General features: G+C 49.6%; 5 protein-coding genes across 5 annotated transcripts; 1 reads left to right on the plus strand and 4 right to left on the minus strand.

Moving 5' to 3' along the window:
* Nucleotides 1-4,959: 4,959 nt before the first annotated feature.
* VC83_00594 (uncharacterized protein) lies at nucleotides 4,960-8,622 on the minus strand. Its single transcript, XM_024464283.1, has 2 exons — nucleotides 8,242-8,622; nucleotides 4,960-8,015 (listed from the first exon to the last, which is right to left on the minus strand). The coding sequence occupies exon 2, from the start codon at nucleotides 7,779-7,781 to the stop codon at nucleotides 5,514-5,516; it is 2,268 nt and encodes a 755-aa protein (XP_024328362.1). The 5' UTR covers nucleotides 7,782-8,015; nucleotides 8,242-8,622; the 3' UTR covers nucleotides 4,960-5,513.
* A 1,408-nt stretch (nucleotides 8,623-10,030) lies between these two features.
* VC83_00595 (uncharacterized protein) lies at nucleotides 10,031-10,770 on the plus strand (the record flags this gene model as incomplete). The annotated part of the gene is made up of 1 exon (XM_024464284.1): nucleotides 10,031-10,770. One exon carries the CDS (start codon nucleotides 10,031-10,033, stop codon nucleotides 10,580-10,582), a length of 552 nt encoding a protein of 183 aa, XP_024328361.1. The 3' UTR covers nucleotides 10,583-10,770.
* A 1,060-nt stretch (nucleotides 10,771-11,830) lies between these two features.
* On the minus strand, nucleotides 11,831-13,240 carry VC83_00596 (uncharacterized protein; the record flags this gene model as incomplete). Its single annotated transcript, XM_024464285.1, has 1 exon — nucleotides 11,831-13,240. One exon carries the CDS (start codon nucleotides 13,238-13,240, stop codon nucleotides 11,831-11,833), a length of 1,410 nt encoding a protein of 469 aa, XP_024328360.1.
* Nucleotides 13,241-13,650: 410 nt separating this feature from the next.
* On the minus strand, nucleotides 13,651-14,121 carry VC83_00597 (uncharacterized protein; the record flags this gene model as incomplete). The annotated part of the gene is made up of 1 exon (XM_024464286.1): nucleotides 13,651-14,121. The coding sequence occupies one exon, from the start codon at nucleotides 14,119-14,121 to the stop codon at nucleotides 13,651-13,653; it is 471 nt and encodes a 156-aa protein (XP_024328359.1).
* Nucleotides 14,122-20,106: 5,985 nt separating this feature from the next.
* VC83_00598 (uncharacterized protein) lies at nucleotides 20,107-20,874 on the minus strand (the record flags this gene model as incomplete). Its single annotated transcript, XM_024464287.1, has 2 exons — nucleotides 20,107-20,110; nucleotides 20,615-20,874. The coding sequence occupies 2 exons, from the start codon at nucleotides 20,872-20,874 to the stop codon at nucleotides 20,107-20,109; spliced, it is 264 nt and encodes an 87-aa protein (XP_024328355.1).
* Between the last annotated feature and the right edge of the window lie 1,042 nt (nucleotides 20,875-21,916).

Below are 21,916 nucleotides of genomic sequence, written 5' to 3' on the forward strand. Positions count from 1 at the left end.
ACCACGCTATCAAGTGGGAGACAGAGTATGGCTTTCAACTCGAAATATAAAGACACAGAGGCCATCAAAGAAGCTAGGCCACAAGCAAGTGGGACCTTTTGAAATTGTCGTTTAGCTGTGTAGGCAGTAGGGGTGAATATTGGCACTGTTAGCGTGGTAAGAAAAGTGATAGTTTCTCTGTATTGGTAGGGATTTGTAGCGTGAGCGGGTAGGACCTCTCGGGCTCTTTCCCCCTCTACCCGCTGGCGCTGCTCGTCCTGGAAGGTAGCAAGTTGCATTGGGTTTTGCGGGAGATGGTTAATGGACAGAAGCGGGAGTATCATTTCTGCAGCTGGGGCGGCAATTGAATTTCCACTCATAGTAGGGAGAATGCTATGAGATGGATCCTTAACATGGACAGTCTCATCAAATACCACTACTTTAGCACGTTCTATGGTGCCATTTAGAGGGTTCCAGAGCCGATATTGGTTGTCACCTTCGTAGCCGATGAGCAGAGTGAGTTTGCTTCGGTCGTCGAGCTTCTTTGGGTAGAGCGATTTGGCAATGAGCTTATACGCTGGACAGCCAATGCATCAGAGATGTGAGAGTTCTGGTCGGATGCCGTACCATGCTTCATAGGGAGTGATTGTAAGATCTGATGTAGGTGAACGATTCTTTAGGTAGACCATTGTTCGGGTTACCTCACCCCATAGTTCCTTTGGTAGATTAGCTTCTGTCATCACCGATCGCGATTTATCAAGTTGGTTCGATTTCCACGCTCAGACATGCCATTTTGGTTTGGTTGATGTGGACTTGTGGGCTCCCATTCGGCGCCCATTTGTTTGTACCATACGAGACATATTTCAGCAGCAAATTCGCCGCCACCGTCTGCTCAAAAACGTTTGACACGAAGGTTTGTCTGGTTACAGACGATATTATACCAGTATTTGATGTAACAAAGGACCTCAACGCTCGTTTTGCCTTTGAGGAGATAGATCCAGGAGAAACGTGTGAGATCGTCTGTTATCATTAAATATAAGGATTCCCTAGCATTTGTTTTTGGTGTAATAGGACCAGCAAGATCCATGTGTATCAGTCCGAGTCGTTCTGTTGCACGCCGGGGGGTTCTCATATTGTTGTGGGCGAATTGCTTGCCTAAGGTGCAGGGTTCACAAAATTCACGCTCCTTGTCTCGTGTTGCGGATTCTAATATGAGACCGTGTGATATTCCAGCAAGTTGATGTATGGCATCGTAATTGAGATGTCCAAGACGAGAGTGCCAGGTATGTATCGGCATGAGCGGTGAGATATGGGCCGTGTAGAAGGCCGTGATTTCCGCTGGTGTTGTCTGGGATTGTCATTTTTGGTTGAGCAGTTTGCGAATAGACTGGTTCAGTCTATAGAGCCCACCGACTTTTAGTCCAGTGGCTAGGACTCTCCCATTGTAGGTGAGTTCGCAGCCTCCTTTTACCGTTCGGAATCCACCACCAAAATCTTGGACGGTGGATATTGACAGAAGATTGGTGGAGAGTGAGGGGACGAACATGACATTTCTCAGTTAAGATAGTCAGATCGCTCACCCATTTTAATACCAAGGCGTACTGTTCCCTCTCCAAGGGCGAACGTGCCTGGTCCTGCTGCTTTGATTGTGATGGGAGTCGGATACTGGCGATAGTCGAGGAGTGATTCCTGTCGGCAGGTCATGTGTCTGTTTGCTCCTGTGTCAAGGACCCAGTCCATATCTTTCACAATAGCTCTTTTGGTATCATTGTCCGTTAGGGGAGTGTAGCTGTGGAAGGCGTAGTAGCCGCCCTCTTTTGGTGGTGCATCTCCTTGGTGAGGCGCTGTAGCAATGTTCGCTGTTGGTGTTACATCTTTGTTGGCAGATGTGGTGGATATTTCCGTAGCTAGATTCGCAGCTATTGCGTTGGATCTGCCTCTCTTTCCCCGCTGGTTGGCTCTCTTTCTTTCCAGCCACTCTGGTTGTTTCTCGTGGTGTTGTTGCCAGCAGTCGAGGTCAGAGTGATTCTCTGCCTTAGGGTGCATTGAGCAGGATTGCTTGTTGGCCTGGGAGAAACCCCTCTTGTGGGCGAGGAAGCCTGCTGGGGCATTTGCACCATTTGTCTTGCGGTTCTCCATGAGCTTCTCATGGTCTTCAGCCATAGTTATGACTTCCTTGAGTGGGAGGGCACCTGTGCGTGATACTCCCTTTCCACAAATAGAGTGATTTTGGAAAAGGTTTCCCACAAAGGCGTCGAATTCTGGCCCCAAACCGTGGATATTTGAGCGCTAGGAAGTAGTCAGGGAGCTTGAATTCGGCTCCCACTCTCATAATATTTTCGTCGAGTTGGCGGAAGACTTGTGCATAGGTTTTGACGTTCTGGGTGTCCTCGCCCCCGTAGACACACTGCTCAAGTCTTGCAATGAGGGAGAATAGCGTATTTTCCCCCTGTGGTCTGATTTTGTCGGCGAGGGTATCCCATATTTCTTTTGCGTTGGTGATGCCTTCGACAAGTGTCGTCGGTGCATAGTTTAGTGTCGATTTGATGCCACCGCATGCCATTTGGTTTCTTGCCCTCCATGATCGGTATGCGATATCATATTCTTTTGTTGCTTTTGTAAGGGCCGTTGGGGACTGATTTGGATCCGGTTCTTCTGGCTCATTCTCATATCCGTCAACAAGGTCCCAGAGCCTCTCGATTTGGAGGGCATTGATCATCCTCTTCGACCAGTCCTTGTAGTTGTCGTCGCCGTTTAGCATGCAATCCCTTTGGATGGGCACGAAGCTGGCGCCGTTCCCCGTGGCAGGGGGTGTGTAGTAGCTTGACATTATTGGTGTCAGTGGTGTTGGAATTGATTCGAGTTCTACGCTGATAATTTGGTCTAGTTTTTGGGTTTTTGCGTCGGTTTTCTTTGTTGTGGGGTCTCTTGCACCGATTAACCCAGAAGTGATAAATGTGTTCGGCTTCCTTGAGGTTTGGCTTCTTGTGCTGGTTCCAGCTGGCAATAGGCGGTTCTCACTTTCTTCTTCTGAGGATGAAGACGAAGGGTCGGATGATACCACCACTGGCTTCTTGGCTCGTTGCCTTTTGTGTCTGTAATTTTGCTCAAACGACTCACTAATGGCTCCCACTGTAGCTTCTCTTATGTTTCGGGACACTTCTTCAAGATCCGAGATGTGTCCTCTCTTTTTCTTTTGTATATTTGCACCCGTATCTTGCATCGATCCGCTCATCGCACTGCGGCGGCGCTCCTTTCTTTTTGGGAGTACTATAATATTCAGTGTCTGGTATGGATTTAGTCGTGTATTTCTTTACGCTCAGCAAGCTTGCGCTTTAGATAAAGCAGAAAAAATAGAGTGTTATCACGCCAGTCCGGGCTCATAACCTGTCAAAATAGTAGACCATGCATTTGGGTGTGTAGATTTTTATTGATGCTAACCACTAATCCTAATATAATACAGAGATCTTACTAATATGATACATGGTTTTTTGATATCCTTGCACCGATGTCGGGGGAGCGGTTTGGTGATTGCCGGTGAAGCCGGTGCTCTTATTGCCAAGCCCCCTAGAGAAGTCTCTACCACTTTAGTGTGGTTTTCGACATGTCTAACTCTACGATGTCAATACGATACCGTGCGAGTTTCAAAATATAGATTGTTGATCCACTTTATTTCAAGGATGGACGGGAGGCGAATAGAAGCCAGCTCTCAAAGTTAATTATACTTTTCGCGCTTTGGATGTGAAACGAAAGCAACCCCGGCTTTAGCGCGCGGCTGTAATGAACGTCCCCTGATACTACTAGATATTTTCTGCGTTTTGTGATTGGTTACGTAGAGAATGACTTCAGATGCGTTGCCAGGTGCTGGATGTAAACGTGGGTTGAGGGTATGCTTACTTTCATATTCTCGGCGCTTCGTAAATTATAATTGTCCATATATACGTGCCTCCTAATGTAACGAAACATCTATATAACCGTCAGTTATCCTCATGTGCTCACACACCCATCTCAACAGGTTCCTTGTTTTTTCTCGCAACTAAAGCAATTAGCCGTCTGGCTTCACAACCTTACTCCACTTCTCACGATTCTACCCGTGCAGAACATTCAATTCCCCGCAGCCTCTCTTGGCCATCAGTCTTTCAGACGTTCTAAAATATGTTTCGAACTACGCCTGTCCTCGCCTTTCCACTCAAGGCCATTAGGTGGTTCGCAGAGGAAATCTACAAAAAGAATCCTGAGGCACGGCTAGAAGCTGAGAGAGCTATCAAGGTAAAGACTGGCATGTTCTTCATGATCCGTATACAGCTCGAAAAACTCTGACAAGGTAAGGTCCTGTCGACGGATAATACCTGCCATCTGGGAGATGGCCAGAGGGACGCCACCAAGTGCATCGGAAATTTGTCGCGCTGTATCGCCTTCTGGCTCATTGGAAATGCTAGTGAGGTGATTGAATAGGGTAAGGCTGTCTTGCTGTGTAAGTGGACCGAGATCCAGTCCTAAAGATCTTCTCGTAAACATGTTTTTAGCTAATGGGTCGCGGCTAGTGACAAGAATTGATCCACTGCCTTGGGGCCAGTAGTCCGCCAGGATCATTTCATCTGCGTTGTCAAATATAAGCAGCCAGGTCGCTTCCGATCTAGCTTCACCAGGTTGAACAAACTCATCCGACCCCGAGAGATGATTTCGGGGATTGGAGAGCCATCCTTTCACGATTTCTCTGCTGACAATCTGACTCTTACACTCGGATGAATCTTCAAGTCCTAGTGCCAACGAAATCTGCTGGAAATGGTGGTCAAGCTTCGCAACCTTATCCGCCGCGACCCAGAATACTGCATCAAAGGCAGCTTTATGACGTCGGTTATACTGTATACTGACGCCGCCTAAAAGCCTAACATCAGGGGAACCCCTCTACCCATACACCCTTAATGACGACACAAGCCTCGTCATGCAGCACATAGCAAAGGATACACGTAGAAGATAGATGCAACACGTCTACATTTTGATCTATACACCCACACACCACCTACAACCCGCTGCGGCTACCAAAGAGCCCTACTTTTGTCTACTAGCATCATACATCTCTCTGCTCTCTCCGTCTCTCAAACGGCTCCTCTTCCCTACTCTCAGATATATCGTAGTACTGGACGACCAGCCGCAGGCAGACACTTCCGGACCCGTCCCCCCCTTCCATCTCTCTCCAAAACAAAGTTTCCATAAGGTCGTAAAGCCGCCAACCAACCCCCCCCGGACGGCCCCCAACCTCGCAGTAGCAACCGTATATATAAAAAATTCCCAAACCAAACAGTAGCAACCGTGCCCCTCCAAAACCCATCTAATGTTGTAGTGACCGTGATAACCACCTCCTAAAAACACCCCTCCCAAAAAAATTACAAGCACCCCCAACCAAAGAAAAAACATTGTAGAAAATAAAAAATGCAAAGAATGTTTATATCTTTTCTCAAGCGACGTTCACGTATCATACCCAAACAGCTTTCTTTATCCCTTCTTCCGCCTTCTGAGAGCCGAGCAGGTTCTCAAGGATCGGCACTCAGCATCGAGGGGAACAACCCGTACCCCCCCTTCCCCCTCCCAAGCGACCCACCAATCGTGCTCGCCCTCCCACGACTTTCCTTCGCTACCCGCCCAAGCAGCGGCACGCTCCCCTTCCGGTCATGCGCGTTGATAAATGCACTCGGCGCCCTCGACGGCGGTAACAAGCGTTCCTCCGCGCTCTGCAGCAGCAGATTCTCAGACTTCTCGGTCGTTACAATATACGCCAAGAATGGGTTTGTCGACAGAGTAGGCGAGGAGACGACGTCTGGGGTCTCCGTAGGCGCAGGGCTAGGCTCGCGCTCGGTAGGAGAAACGTCGTCGAGGGGCCCGGCGGAGTACGTTGAAGTGGGCGATGCGGTGCCGTTCATCTGCGCCGCGTAGTCGGCAGGGATGAGTAGCGAGGGTGAGAGCGTGAAGCCAAACGACTCCTTGAAGGATGACGCTGCGGATGGGGACCGCAGTTGTGTTGGGCGCGTGGGAGGCGTCGGGGTAGAGGCTGGGGAATCCGCCATTGTGGCTGTTGACGGCGGGATGAGATCGGGTGTGTGCGCTGGCGCGAGGATGGAGGGGGTGTTGTAAACGGGCGGGTGACGCAGGCCATCGAGGTGCGCAGAGAGTCGACGCGACTCTCTGCGCACCTCCATTGCCGATGCGGAATGCAGGGATGCCAGCGGCGGTGAGTTCTTAAGCGTGACGTCGTCCGAGGACGAGTTGGTCGAGATGGCGGAGTCGTGGAAGTAGTTGCTAACGGTATCGACGTCAATCGAATGGCGCTCCCAGTTGTAGTCGCAGTCGGCCTCGACCTCATGGTCGTAGCAGTAGTCGATGTCATCCTCCCATGAGCGGGAGGTGTCAAGGTCGAGCTTTGCATCCGATTTCTTAGGGGTCATGACGAGGACTGGCGCACGCACGATGTCAGAGGACGGGGTGTGCGGGCGGTCAGAGTCACGCCTGGCGCGGAACGGGAGGAGGTTAGGGACGGACTTGGAGATGCGCAGATCAGTGCTGCCGATGGATATGCGTGAGCGTCGTGCGGCCGCCACTGTTTCCTCCTCTTCAGGTACATCCTCCAGCTTTGAATCGGATGGTGACTGGGCAGCAGCAGAGAACGGCCAGCCCTCATTCTCTGGTGACCTTAGCAACATGGTGGTTCTTTCCTGGAAATAATCCACTTCATGGTCGCCATGGACATTTTGCAATGGGGGAGACGGTAGGGGCGGAGAACGCGGGAGGTGGAAGGCCTGCGGCCTCCGGAAACCGGCAGAGTAGTGAGGTCTCTCGAGTGACGTGGATTGTAGAGGGTCGTATTCATCCGAGATGATGGATGCCGTCCTCGATGAGGTCCTCGGGGGTAGGGATATCGGACACTGTGCTGTCATTGGGGATCGTGGCGGCCGCGGTGGAGGGGACAATCCAGCGCGGACGCTGTCTTGGGACTTGCTCGAGCGCAGGCTCGGCTTGAGTGGGCTAGGGGGCTTCCTGATGATGCTCCTTCTTGCTGGGCTCTTTAGTGGTAATTGAGGTGGAGGCTGAGGAGGGTCTTTCTCGACCAAGACATCGAGGGCTTCCAAAGAGAAGTTGTGGAAGTGAAGGTCGTCTGCCCTGATGCCCCTAAGCTCTCCTGTAGGTGCATTTGATCTCCGTACTGTGGAAAACTCCTCGAGGAGGTCATCTCTGCTCGCGATATCCACATTGGGCGCCTGCTCATGTCCTGTGTGGACGACGTGTTGGAAGTCGTAAGGCCCAGAGATGAGGTGTTTCTTGAAAGCAACCTCCTCGTCAACGGCGCTTCGCGGGGTGACCATGGTAGATTCCCTCGAGCTTAGCGACAGCAGTGATGATGCCCTCGACCTTCCCTTCTTGGACCTCTTCGATCCTCGCGAGAATAATGCCTTCCCAAACATCTGTAACGTGTCTGGCCGTTCTGCTTTGACCGACATGCCCGCGGTCGACTTTCGCGACGCCTGTCTCGACAGCGATTCTTCCGGAGACCTTGTCCCCGAGTCAGCTCCCGAGGCAGACGACGACGTTGAGCTGGTGCCGGTTCTTGTCCTTTGGTGGCCAGCGGCTACGCTCCTCTTCATCTGCTCTGTGTATGCTCTGATTCTCTGTGGCGATGGCGGCCCATCCATGGCAGGCTCCATGGTCCGCGCCGGGAAATCCGTCATCGAGGATGTTGATATCGAGCCAGCAGGACTTCTGATCGGTTTGTTGCTCTCCCCGAGATGGGAGGTCGTATGTAGAGACATTTTCGTCGACTGATTGCCGCGCCGTCGGCAGGATACCCTCCCTCAGATGGGAGAGGGTAGGGTAGACAGTTGGACGAGTGGGCTGTGTCGCGTGGGATGGAGCTGTCCCGGGCAACGATAGATTGCGGATAAATTAGGGGTTATATTAAATCGGGTTTATAGGAGGCATAGGATAGGTTGGTCCGTGGCACGACGTCGAAAGGAGAGCAACGGCGATGCTGAGATATTCGCTGCCTGCAGAGAACCATCAGCAAGAGGAACAAGATTAAATTAATTTCATGGATATTGATTTGGGGGCGGAAAAGTCGAGATATATGCTAGAGGGAGGGGAGCCTTGGCAGGATCCAAGCCCATAGAGCTGGAAAGCTGGGGAAAATGGTGGATGCCAAGTGGGAAAGGCCTCCGGTCATACGAAGAGAGAGGTATGTGTGAATGTATGCGTAGGGGTGTGTGTGCTCACCTTTTTGCGAAACCTGCCGCAGGCCGAGGATGAAGATGGGGGGGGAAGAAAGGTCGGTCAATAGCTCTGTGCGTTGTGAAGTATTCCAGGGCCGCGGTGGGATCGTTGGACGAAGTATGCAGGCGAGAAGTTTGTGGGTGTCGCGAAGTCGTTGTGCAGCAGGAAGGTGACGCAGACTCGTTGTATGTATATATATTCTCCTCCTCGTCCAGGATGCTAGCAGGTGTCAATTGTCAGAGATATGTCGCTCGAGACAGGAAAGGCGGAGGTCGATGGCATGGAAATGTATGTGAGCGAGACAAAGATAGATGATGAGGAGGGCGTCAATGATTTTTTGGGGTTGTCGACGTGGTGGAGGTGGTGGAGGGGGTGGAGGGAGGTGGTGGGAGGTTTGAGGGTTTGAGGACAAGAAGGTGGAGGAGGGAAAGTACAATTGGAGGTGTACAATAGGAAAGGCGGGAGCGGGCGTGGGGGAGGGGGGTGGGGGGGGGAGTGGGAGTGGGGGGGTGGTGGGGTGGGGCGGTGGGGGGAGTGGGGGGGGTGCAGAAAGAATGTATTTGTATATGCAGGAGTGCAAGCAAGGTGGCTGAGATGGTGGTGGAGGGAGGTGGGTGAGGGAGGTGAGTGAGGGAGGTGAGTGAGGGAGGTGAGTGAGGGAGGTGAGGGAGGTGAGGGAGGATGCTTTGGGGGTGGGAAGGCAAAAGAAGGAAGGAGGAGGAGATGGGCCCCACCAAAGGAAACAGGTCCTCCCAGGTGCTCTATTCCTAATCCTATTCCTATTTCCTAACCCATTCCTAACCCATTCCTAACCCATTCCTAACCCATTCCTAACCCATTCCTCAGGTACAGGGATAGGGACATGGATAGGGATAGGCACAGGGATAGGCACAGGGACAGGCACAGGCACAAATTCGCCCCATCCTATCCCTTCCATACCCCTTCCACTCCCCCCTACCCCCCCTACCTCCCCCTACCCCCCCCTTCCCCCCTCCCCTCCCCCCTTCTGCCCGACAAAAAAAAAAGCAGCCACTACAGTCCCTCCTCCTCCCAGCCAACCCAACCTACACCATCCTTTCCGCACTGCAACCCACATCATCCAACCTCCCCTCCCCCACTCCGTCTCCGTCTACCCGATTGACGAAATGCTATGAGCTTCGAGCTTCCCTGCTATTCTGGCATGACGACGACGTTCTCGACCAGCCACCATCGAGTCCCCCAATCCCATCCTCCCCCATCTGGCTACTGCTGTTGCTTCTGCTGCTGCTGCTACTGCTGCTGCTTCCTGGTTCAGAGCTGTAGATCCTGCAAAGGCCTACCCATGGACTCGTGGTACCATCCAGGTCTTATTGGCACGGAACGGATTTCCATTATCAGAATCACGATAGACGAACGACCAACTTGCTACGGAGTGGCTTGATCACTTCATTTTTCACAAGGCGCTCCTACCTCCGACGTCAAGCTACTACTGTTAGACTCTTATATAGTAGTCACCGTACCTTAAGAGTTCACAATATACCGAGTTGTATATGTAGCAGAGCATAATGTGCCTTTCCTTGCTGCCCGGCGGGGTGCCAGTTGCGTTGGGGTTTGGTCACGTGATGGATGGTTTGGGGGGACTGGACCCCTACTACTGCACTAGGGTGGTACCGCGAGGTGCCTTAGTTACTTGCAGTGGGACTTGCTCCTCAACGCACTTACTCAGTCGTCGATGGGCAGCATCACGACCTTGTCCGTGGAGCGTGGAGGGAGCTGAGGTATCCCCGCCTCAACGTCGACTGACAATCTCAAAATGCCTCATGCCTCCAAACGAAGAGTCAATGGGGAAAAAAAGCCACAACAAAATGCATACATCCCATCCCTATCCAACCCACTCCGCGACCCGACGGAGCGTATCTCCCCCCCCCCCCTCACAATCCCTCGTACCCCTACTCGTAGAAACCACACACCCTCCTCGCGGCCAGACAAAACGCTATACCAGCCCCGCCGTCGCGGCCAGACAAACGCTATACCAGCCCCGCCGTCGCGGCCAGACAAACGCTATACGAGCCCCGCCGTCGCGGCCAGACAAACGCCCTCGCGCCCACCCACCGCTCCACCGCGCTCCAAGATCGCCGCTGCACATCCAGGAGCAGCAGGAGCGGCGCAGACCAGAATCCCTCATCGCAGCGCTGATCGAGGGTCGACCACTGCCCGCGGGGATCGCCGCAGGGGAGCGAGGGGGCTCGGGTGCGTGACACTCGGAGTGCTGAGCGTGCTGGGACATTGTGCGTGGCTGTTATGTGATGTGCTGGTGCTGGTGCTGGTGCTTGTTGCGGCGTTTGTGTGTTTTTGGGCGGAGTGAGAAGGGCGGGAGGGTCGCCCGCTTTTCCGGTCGTGTCGTCCTCGCCAACCAACAGCGCCACGGTCACAGCCACGGCCACAGTTCACACACATCCCACTTTTTGTTTTCCTTTTCTGATGAAACGTAGCGCGCGGGACACCTGAAACGGGAGGGCGCCGAACGCCTGGTCTGTGTTGGGGGGAGAAGCCTTGCTGCTTTGGGAGGAGGTTGCGAAGAAAAAGGGTTAGAGGGGGCGAGGTACTCGTACTTTTGGGTCAATAATTGTTAAACGTGCAATGATCGTCTCCCCCCTTGTAGAAGTATAATCCAATAAAAACCCCAAAGTAATGTTATGCTGAGCCGCCATTACTTACTCGACAAGAACGTCTTCGGATTTATACTTTATATAATGACGCGAAATGGTCAACGTACGAAGCTGTGGTTGATGCTAATCTTAATGTAGATTATTATTTTTGTTATTATCATATATATTATTAACCCAAAGTACGAGTAGAGTTACTTGAACTTCAAGTCTAGTGGAGGCTACGGTTTAAACTAACTTGCTTTACTCTACATGAGGTTCTGCCTTGGGGCTTCGAGCCGCTCTCGTGCCGAACCCTTGAACATGTGATGGATCCCGAGTCTTACAAGGCACGTCGCTTCCGCCGCTTCAGGCAGCTTAAACCTGGGGAAGCCAGCATGTGAAGGCGCGAGGAACATGACAGTTTTTTGGCTGCCGCGTTTTGAGTATGGGAGCTTCTTAACAAAAGAGGTGTCTGCAGATGGGGAGCGGGGTACAGACTTGCAGATATGGACGGGATGCCTGGGGGGGTCCGGGGAATCTCTTCGCGTTTTCATGATAGCATCTAGGTAAGATCAAAGTTTCCATTCCCCCTTTAACATGTTGCACCGAGTTCTTCGTCCCCTATTGTCCCCTGACGCCATGACTTAAGAAGTAATGATACGGAAAACTGTTAGAATAGCAGCTCACCAAGTTTCTGTAAGACTTCCACATGTTCAAGTGATGTGGTGAACAGACACCGCGTCTGATATCCTATTATCCTATCCCATTTGTAGGCTCTTCTCCTATATACCCGATCTAGCAATCTACAGTTTGTACCCAAACACCCTTGTCCGACAATGCATGCCACAGCATCCTTATACTGTTGATATCATACCCAAACACCGCCGCTCGACGCCGCGAGCACCATTGCCCAAACCACACCAAGGTCAAGAGACCTAAATGCAACCATCCTCTCTCCATCTTCTCTACCTCAATCCCACCACGCTAACCATCTCGATAACCTCATCCATCGCCTCCCTCAGCACCCCAGCCTCTCTCTTCAACTCCTTATTCTCCTCCCTCAAATCCCTCACAGCCACCCACGCCGCACTAGCCGCCTTCCCCTCGCAATGATCACACCGCCTCACCACAACCACCTCCTCCTTCCCACCCCCCCTCCGCAACGGCTCCCTCGCCGAACTCGCCGACGTAACCGCACTCCCACCACTCGTCCTACTCGTTCGATTTCCATCCGGACTCCCACACCGACTCCATACACTCTCCACCGCACTCTCCGCATCCGACTCCTCTGCTCCTTTCCACCCTCCCACCCCTAAATCCTCACTAGACCCACTCCTCCGATCCGGAACCTTCTGATCCAGCACAACCCCCGCACCCTCCGTCGCCTCTCCCTTGCTACTCCTTTCTCGCTCCTCCGCGCCGCGCCGCCGTTCCTCCACCAGCTCCCCGAGAATACTCTTCAGCGTGCCCTCCTGCTCTGCAACTCTCGCCGCCATATCCGCCAACTGCGCCTTGAGATGCTGCGTCCGCGTATCCGCCGCATCGCGCTCCTCAGCCCGCGCAGCAGCCTCAGCGCGCAGATCGCGGATTTGTGTTGTGCCTGCACGCAGGGCGGATTGGAAGGTCGCGAGGAGGGTGAGGGCGGAGGTGTGTAAGTTCTTCGAGGAGGCGGGGGAGAAGGGGTCGTGTGGGGTTGGTGTTAGGGCAGTCGAGAGGGAGAGGTTGAGGAGGATGTCGTCGTCGTCGTCGTATGCGGTGGGTGTGGCAGGTTGCGCTGGTTTGGGAGAGAAGAAGGAGAATTTGGATTTTGTTGCTGAGGCGGTGGGGGCGACGGGGATGGACATGTTGCGAAGTTTGCCTGCGGCGGAGACGGTGGTTGGGGTGGAGAGGTCGGAGGACTCGATGGAGGGGGTGCATGTGTTGCTGAACCAGCCTGTGAGACCTCGTGCGGGTGCGGTTTGGGCGGGGCCCTTGGTCCCAGTGAGCGTGGGCATGGCGCCCCCGTTCTCTTGCTTCTGTGGCGAGCCTGTCCCCAGGGTTGTCCGCCCAGAATATGTGATATTGGTATCGATGCGTTGAAGAGGGGTCAGTGACCTTAGGTGTGCCTTTAGTTGTCGCGGAGTAACTAGCTCTTCGCTGCTGTGACTTTGAGCTACGTTCCGTCCAAATGGGAATGTTGTCGTTGTGGCTACTGGCGTGCTAATGATGTTGCCATGCGCGTCTCCGAAATGCTGCTGGAACGAGCCCGAGTCGTAGTTTTCATCGCTCCACGCCTGAGGGGCTGTGCTCCGTGAGGATGTCTGAACGGAGTTGCTCAGCGAGCGGCAATGCGACAGGCCCGTCAGTATGTTTGGTGTTGATGCGGATGATGCCATTGATAAGATATGGTTCGCCAGGTGACAATGGGTGACGAGTACTACCGAAACGGGGCGAGGCGATCATAAAAAAAATGAAGATGAAGGTGAAGAAAAGGTTCATTGTTTTGCTGTCGCGACGTGTCGTCGAGATGTAATAGTAAATATAGAATGGTTTAAATTACCTGAGACATTGACGCGCCGACACGTCTCTAGCTCTTAAAAGTCTCTCCAGCTGACAGGGGGTCAGCAGATCTCAACGTCTGCACATCTGAGACCAACATCGCGAGTATACTGAATCCCTACAGAGAAGAGAAGTCGACTCTTATTATAGGTTTTGATCACAGATTTTGAGTTCTGTTCTTGTAGTAACTATTATATATCGTACGGTACACAGTACAGTACTTGAAGAGGTTATAGTAACTTGGAATTCACTCTACCAGGTTCGACGCTATACGCCATAATTCCTCCTTCCTGCTCAGTCCTCCAGAGCCGAAAGTGCGATGCCATTTCCTCCTCGATCTCCTTCTTCCACTCGTCCAATGACCACGTGCCCTCCACCAACTCCGTTGCGCCAGTGACATGCCATCAACGTGATTGTCAATAGGGCCGTTAACGAGAGCAGGATACTGCCCCCAGAGCATGATTTTGTAGCCCTGCACACTAGCTGGTTCGAGGACTGGTGGCTCCGGGAGTCGAAAGCCATAGAAGAAGAATGGCTTTTGCATATGTGTATATGAAGCGAGAGATGGTTCGACGTCAGCTCTAAACTTCTCGAGCATGATGTTGCGGCGGCCTTTTTGTTTGGAGGGAGGCTTGCCAGTATTTGACGCATATTCTGGCCCCTCGTTTTCGTCCTCGACGGCCTTTGAGGCAGAAGAAGAGGCGCCAAAGCCGTCCATTGTCAGGGTTAGAAAATCAATTATAATCATGATTATTTAGTCCTAATCATAATCATGATTATTGATAAAGCATATGTTCCAGCCCAACCACGAATGGCCCAGTCGCGAATAACACCAATACTATAACATATGTCAACAACACGTAGGTAAAACTTTCTAATATTTAAAATATATATCACTTACTATACATAGTTTAATGTTTACGCTTTAATTTGGTAAAATATTGTGAACTTTGTACTAATATAGTACCTTTTGTAGCTTTTAAATGCCATTATAAATGTATGTAAATAAATTTATGAGTTAACGTACATGTATAACGAGTCGGCCACCCAAGCGAGTCGGCCACTTTCCACCATTTCCACCACCTTTTACTTTGCAACTATTTCCCTCTACGTACAAAAATGGAATCTACTTCAAATGAAAGCCGTATAATCCTAGCAATTGAAGCTCTTAAAAACGACCCTAAACTTACCGAACGAGCTGCAGCAGGTATCTATAAGGTTCCCCGGGCGACTTTGGCCGACCGACGTGCTGGAAAACTATCAAGACGCGATATAACTGCAAATGGGAGGAAGTTGACCAATACTGAAGAGAGTGTGCTTCTTGATCGTATTATTGATCTAATTGAGCGAGGATTTCCGCCCCGGCTCGAAGATATACAAGATATGGCCAATCGCCTCCTTGGGGTACGAGACGCAACGCGTGTTGGCTCACGATGGGCAGGGAACTTCGTACGACGCCACCAGCCCTTAATATGCGTTTTCGACGTCGAATTGACTACCAGAGGGCCCTAGCTGAAGATCCTAAGATTATACAAGCTTGGTTTGCACTTGTACAGAATACAATTGCAAAATACGGTATTGTCAACTCAGACATCTACAACTTTGATGAGACTGGGTTTTTGATGGGAATGCTCTCGCATGCTAAGGTTGTAACAACCTCTGATCGACAGGACAGACCTCGTACAAAGCAGCCTGGCAATCGGGAATGGGTTTCTGTAATCCAGGGTGTATGTGCAGATGGCTGGGCAATGCCGCCATATATCATTGTTAAGGGCAAATATCACCTCCTCTCCTGGTATGTGAATTCTCAGAACTGGTCTCGCTAAAGAGAATTCACTCCACAACAACATAGCTGTATATAGATTGAGCCACTGCTCGAGTGCTCCTCCATGTCATACTGACATTCGTTGCACTCAGTTTGCTATCAAACTCAAGAGCAAACTTGGAAATCTCCTCCTCAAACCTACAAGTCACTATACATATTTTGGCTTATCACACCAACAACAAGAGCAATACTACTCAACGATTGCTACAACCATCTATGATTCATTACACGTCATTGCTCCTTAGTTACTGGGCCGATATTACCACATAGCATATCTCTACAACCCTCTATGATTCATTACATGTCATCACTCATACTACCACATGACATATCTCTACCAACTAGAGGCCTAGGAGCATGAACGATAGCTCTAAAAGCTCCTACGAACCTCTATGATTCAATACATGTCATCGCTCTTTAGTTACCCACAAGATTGGTTAAGTTATGACATAATTTGTCTATGACATAATTTGTCTATGACATAATTTGTGTAATGGTGGGTGCACCAGATGTGAGAATCTAGCCACCCAAGGAAGGGATGAATTTACTAAGACAACACACTGTCTTAGAAAACAGAGCCAAAGGGTCATAGCTTAGACTATTCCACAACGCAGCAATCAGGTGTGTGATGTAGTGAAGTGGTTCAGACAAGTTGCAACAAATGTTGAGTCTGGGAACTCAGGGATAAGTCAGAGGTTAACACCTCACTGACTTTTCAGAAACAAGGAGTAACAAGATGAATGCTTGGAAGCGTGGAAAAGACGTGGAAGTATGTGATAGTCGATTTACTGTATTGTCTGCTTGCCCTTTATTAAGGAAAGGGCAATCCTATTTATGCTAAAGGAGTGTAGTTCTCTCATTTTCCAAGACTTTCCATGATTACCAGGCTTGGTAACTGTAGTCGACGTAAGAGAATCCCATAGAACCATCTCTTAGGTTCGTAGCCTATAGGAAGTAAAAGGAGGTCCAAGGTCAGAGTACCCCTATAGACAAATTATGTCATAGACAAATTATGTCATAACTTAACCAATCTTGTGGGTAACTAAAGAGCGATGACATGTATTGAATCATAGAGGTTCGTAGGAGCTTTTAGAGCTATCGTTCATGCTCCTAGGCCTCTAGTTGGTAGAGATATGTCATGTGGTAGTATGAGTGATGACATGTAATGAATCATAGAGGGTTGTAGAGATATGCTATGTGGTAATATCGGCCCAGTAACTAAGGAGCAATGACGTGTAATGAATCATAGATGGTTGTAGCAATCGTTGAGTAGTATTGCTCTTGTTGTTGGTGTGATAAGCCAAAATATGTATAGTGACTTGTAGGTTTGAGGAGGAGATTTCCAAGTTTGCTCTTGAGTTTGATAGCAAACTGAGTGCAACGAATGTCAGTATGACAATTTGTCTATAGGGGTACTCTGACCTTGGACCTCCTTTTACTTCCTATAGGCTACGAACCTAAGAGATGGTTCTATGGGATTCTCTTACGTCGACTACAGTTACCAAGCCTGGTAATCATGGAAAGTCTTGGAAAATGAGAGAACTACACTCCTTTAGCATAAATAGGATTGCCCTTTCCTTAAGAAAGGGCAAGCAGACAATACAGTAAATCGACTATCACATACTTCCACGTCATTTCCAAGCTTCCAAGCATTCATCTTGTTACTCCTTGTTTCTGAAAAGTCAGTGAGGTGTTAACCTCTGACTTATCCCTGAGTTCCCAGACTCAACATTTGTTGCAACTTGTCTGAACCACTTCACTACATCACACACCTGATTGCTCCGTTGTGGAATAGTCTAAGCTACGACCCTTTGGCTCTGTTTTCTAAGACAGTGTTGTAACGCTGACTTCTAAACGATAGAAGACACAGAGGTTCTCTTGCGTAAAGGTTTACTTATCAGAGGAGGCAGGGGATCAGACACAAAGGCTTCAAGTAACACGTTACTAGTATATAACAAATACTGTATTGAGTTGAGCACGAAGCTCCTATCTAAGAACTAACTATCTACTTATATAGTGGCGTCGTGCCTAGTGGACTCCTGGGAACTCACTCGAGTCCTCGGAGTCCTGGACTCTTAGGATTCTTCTCATCATCCTGCGAGTCCGTCACGTGCCTAGTGGACTCCTGGAAACTCACTCGAGTCCTCGGAGTCCTGGACTCTTAGGACTCTTCTCATCATCCTGCGAGTCCGTCACGTGATACTTTCGGAACTACTATTCCCCGCTGCCCCTCCAGGTACCAGGGCCGGTCTCATGCGACCTCCCTCCTTCCTGTCCTGTAGTTGGCCAGCCTTCTTGTTCCGTCGTAACAAGTGTGTTGTCTTAGTAAATTCATCCCTTCCTTGGGTGGCTAGATTCTCACATCTGGTGCACCCACCATTACAACTAACCAGGCTTGGTAACTGTAGTCGACGTAAGAGAATCCCATAGAACCATCTCCTAGGTTCCTAGCCTATAGGAAGTGAAAGGAGGTCCAAGGTCAGAGTACCCCTATAGACAAATTATGTCATAACTTAACCAATCTTGTGGGTAACTAAGGAGAGATGACGTGTAATGAATCATAGATGGTTGTAGAAGCTTTTGGAGCTATCGTTCATGTTCCTAGGCCTCTAGTTGATAGAGATATGTCATGTGTAGTATTAGCCCAGTAACTAAGGAGTGATGTCATGTAATGAATCATAGAGGGTTGTAGAGATATGCTATGTGGCCATATCGGCCCAGTAACTAAGGAGCAATGACGTGTAATGAATCATAGATGGTTGTAGCAATCGTTGAGTAGTATTGCTCTTGTTGTTGGTGTGACAAGCCAAAATATGTATAGTGACTTGTAGGTTTGAGGAGGAGATTTCCAAGTTTGCTCTTGAGTTTGATAGCAAACTGAGTGCAACGAATGTCAGTATGACATTAGTCATGGAAAGTCTTGGAAAATGAGAGAACTACACTCCTTTAACATAAATAGGCTTGCCCTTTCCTTAAGAAAGGGCAAGCAGACAATACAGTAAATCGACTATCACATACTTCCACGTCTTTTCCAAGCTTCCAAGCATTGATCTTGTTACTCCTTGTTTCTGAAAAGTCAGTGAGGTGCTAACCTCTGACTTATCCCTGAGTTCTCAGACTCAACATTTGTTACAACTTGTCTAAAACCACTCCACGACATCATACACCTGATTGCTGCGTTGTGGAATAGTCTAAGCTACGACTCTTTGGCTCTTTTTCCTAAGACAGTGTGTTGTCTTAGTAAAATCATCCCTTCCTTGGGTGGCTAGATTCTCACATCTGGTGCACCCACCATTACATAGGGCAGTCTCAAAGTTGTCCGAATTTCTACAGAACCCCTCAAGAGAACACCTCTTCGCTGTCGACCAGACTATTCTTTACTTAGACGCCACAAAATATTATGCTATTCTGTATAATGGCAGTGTCAAGGATTACAAGTGCCTGTTCTTGTGTGCAAGCGATGCTTCATTCACCGATAACCTACTCACTAGGTTCAGCTCCCAAGGTTATATCTTAACCCTATTTGGCAGCATCATCCATTACAGGGCTACGAAACAGAAAACTGTGACTGCTTCTAGCACGGAAGCTGAGCTTCTAGCTCTACAACTCACTGCTGGCGAACTCATGTGGTGGATGCAGTTCTTCAAGGCCATACACTTCGAACTCGACGAACCATTCACTATTTTCTGCGACAACCAGCAGACACTTCGACTCCTCAACCGGGAGACCCCAAAACTGATGACCAAACTACGCCATGTCGACGTGTGTAAGGATCGTAAGCCTAAGGGTCTCACGGGAGTCCAGGGAACCAGGTCAGGAGGCAGGAAGGTATCGTATTCTGTAAGCACAATAGTTCTACGTAGATACAGCGACTATTGACTGGAGGCCTCCTTCTGAGGCTTCCAGCTCCTTATATCCTACGTTCCGACATGCCCTGGTTTACCGAGCCCTAGTGGCCCCACTGCTGGGCAGCCCCTGAGTTCAGGGCGGCCTCACGTGATGGGCCGCCTTACAACGTGCACCAGTCATGGTTGCGTCAAGAAGTTCAGAAGGGAACGTTCAAGACTGAATGGGTGCCAACTAGCCAAATGCCAACTGATGGGTTCACCAAGGAGCTCCCACGCCAAAAGCATGAAGAATTCGTGCGACAGCTTGGACTGGTGGATCTACAGGATACTCATTTCGATGACGCTGGAAAACTACGGTCAACTTGCACATGGTAGAGTCATTGCCTACAGATCCATCACTTTCTCTCACAAATTGCTTCCAATACTGATGAATCTGGAAGGGCGTGTTGGACTAAAACAGCCAGGGCGTGGTTTCCCGATTAGGCGACACAACGCCGTCGCTCCTGCATCAGCTGCATCACTAGAGAGCTTCAGAAGAAGAAGATCCTTACGATGCTCTTCAATCAAAGAGATCAATGGGATACGATTAAATGCATATGTGCCCCAATTAGTGACCTACCTCGGTCAACAACTATTGAGACTATCATCTAGGTGTCACGCAAATTTGTGTATGGCAGATCTATAGTCGTATGTGACAACTTCTCAGGTGTTGGGGAATAAATATTGCTTCCTTGTGTTGCGATGCAAATATCACTTTATAATTTTGCGTCACAATAAGTAAACATGGCGGATAAAAAGGGTATCGTTAAATAACAGATAAATAACAAAGCAATAGTAGTATACGCAGTCCCTTCCTCGAATAAACATGGCACACAAAATATACCAACTTCAAGCTAGGCTCCGAAAACTCGACGAAATTGACGCACTGGGATTCTTGGTTCCCGTTATCCCCCTTTCCGTCTACAGTAAAGTTGTTGATCAGAAGGCCACGGCCAAACATTAAGCGTTGGCCCAAGCATCAACGCTTATTTTAACTAGCTCCGGGTTAAAAAAAAATGGTCCAGCAACACACGTAGCATCGGTTCATTATCAACAATAGCCAAACTCCCTCCAATAATCCAACATCTTTGATGGTCTAACGGTCATTTAGACCATTAGCAATCTGTGTGCATCCGGTTGTGTGTTTCGCAAATGCTGCTTTTGGTTTTTGCGATTTCGATTCTCAGAATCGGGGGATTGTTTCCCGTTTACCTGGGCCCTTAGAGACCTACTCACTTCACGCCGCCTCACTCCCACCGCAGAGTAAGGGCACAAGGCGGATCGCCAGCCACTTATCATGCCACATACTTCGAACCCTTTCTAGTCGTTCCGCAGCAATGTGTTTATAGTATCGTGGCATACGCCCGAATACACTTATTGCTCTACAAGCTTTGGCCTGCTGACCCTCTGAAATGAGATTACGGCAGATCTCTTTAAGTACACGTAATAAATCGTAAGCATCTGCGGTATGGCGACATGTCGAGGGATGGCATATGTACCGTACCCCGCCATGAAAATCGTCATGGCGGCTGTGGCGGCCTCCGCCCTCGATCTCCATGAACTCTCGTACTCGTTGGTAGCCGTTGGACCATCGACAATTGTAGACGTCAAGTTCGACCATGAACAGAAGCACTTTAGCCAGGTTGTCGTTGTGCTCCTTCTCCCCAAGACACTGCAGTATTTGATAGTGGAGTCGCAACTCCTTTAATACGCAGTTGACGTTGCCCTCGTTCTGGAGTTGTATCACAGGCTGGCCCATTATTTCTTGCTGTCCTGAAACGAGTTGAGCTGTTATCCATGGTTCCATCCTTTTGCAAAGGACATCAGCTTCATCAGAATGAAATCCTAAGTATTCGATTGCTGTAATCGCACCTGCCCAGGCCGCCCATAAAGTTTCCAGAACAACATGGTCGTATATAGTGTATAGTGACAAAAGCAATGTATCATAGTCTTGAGTATCCAATTTGCGGTGAAGGTTGTCTATGAACAACTTAGTATCTTTCATCCGCCCTGCATAGAAGATGCCTTTCTAAGCAGCTTCCAAAAATATTAGAGCACTTTTGGATGATCTTTTATATATTTAGTGATAGCGTCACTTGCATCAGAAGGCGTTGGCTCTCCCCTTCTAAGTTCCTCAGCGTAGGTAGAGCAGAGAAACTTCAACCTGCTCCTGCCGAAGACAGCCCTAAAAGGCTTGGACACTCGGGAAAGATTCACAAGCGTTTCTCGGTCCAAAATTTCGAAAAAAAATAAAAAAAAAATAAAAATAAAAAAAAATAAATAAAAAAAATTGTGACTTTAATTCAGCAGGTAATCGTTGGTTCTCAAACCACCGCCTGGAGGCGGTTGGCGAAAGCGAACTGGGACGCGAAAGCGATTGTGGGACACTTCGGGAGCGGACTCGCGACGCGACACGACCGACCATGAACACGACTGACAACGTAACAATGCTGTAAATATATATAAGTTATAGAATTAAATAATTAAAAAAGATTTGGATCAATATTGTCAGGCAGTGATTGATCATCACAGCCACCGTCACTTGCATCGTGAATCATGTCGTAGTCCAAGCCTGCAAAGTTCACGTACCCACTCTCCTCGATGGCTAACAGTCGGTCCGCCTCCTCCTCCTCCTCACGTTTCTTCTGTGTAACGTCCGGGTCAATGATTTCTGTACGTAAGCCAATTGGTGGCTCCGTGTCTGGGTTACTTTTTTGAAATTCATGTAGGTCCTTTTTCCGTGTACGTTCTGCCTTCCGTGCATCGATGCCAGCACGGAGCTGCATCTTACGCTCAACGTT

This window comes from Pseudogymnoascus destructans, assembly GCF_001641265.1.
Source record: "Pseudogymnoascus destructans isolate 20631-21 unplaced genomic scaffold scaffold_1, whole genome shotgun sequence".
NCBI classification, from domain to species: domain Eukaryota; kingdom Fungi; phylum Ascomycota; class Leotiomycetes; order Thelebolales; family Thelebolaceae; genus Pseudogymnoascus; species Pseudogymnoascus destructans.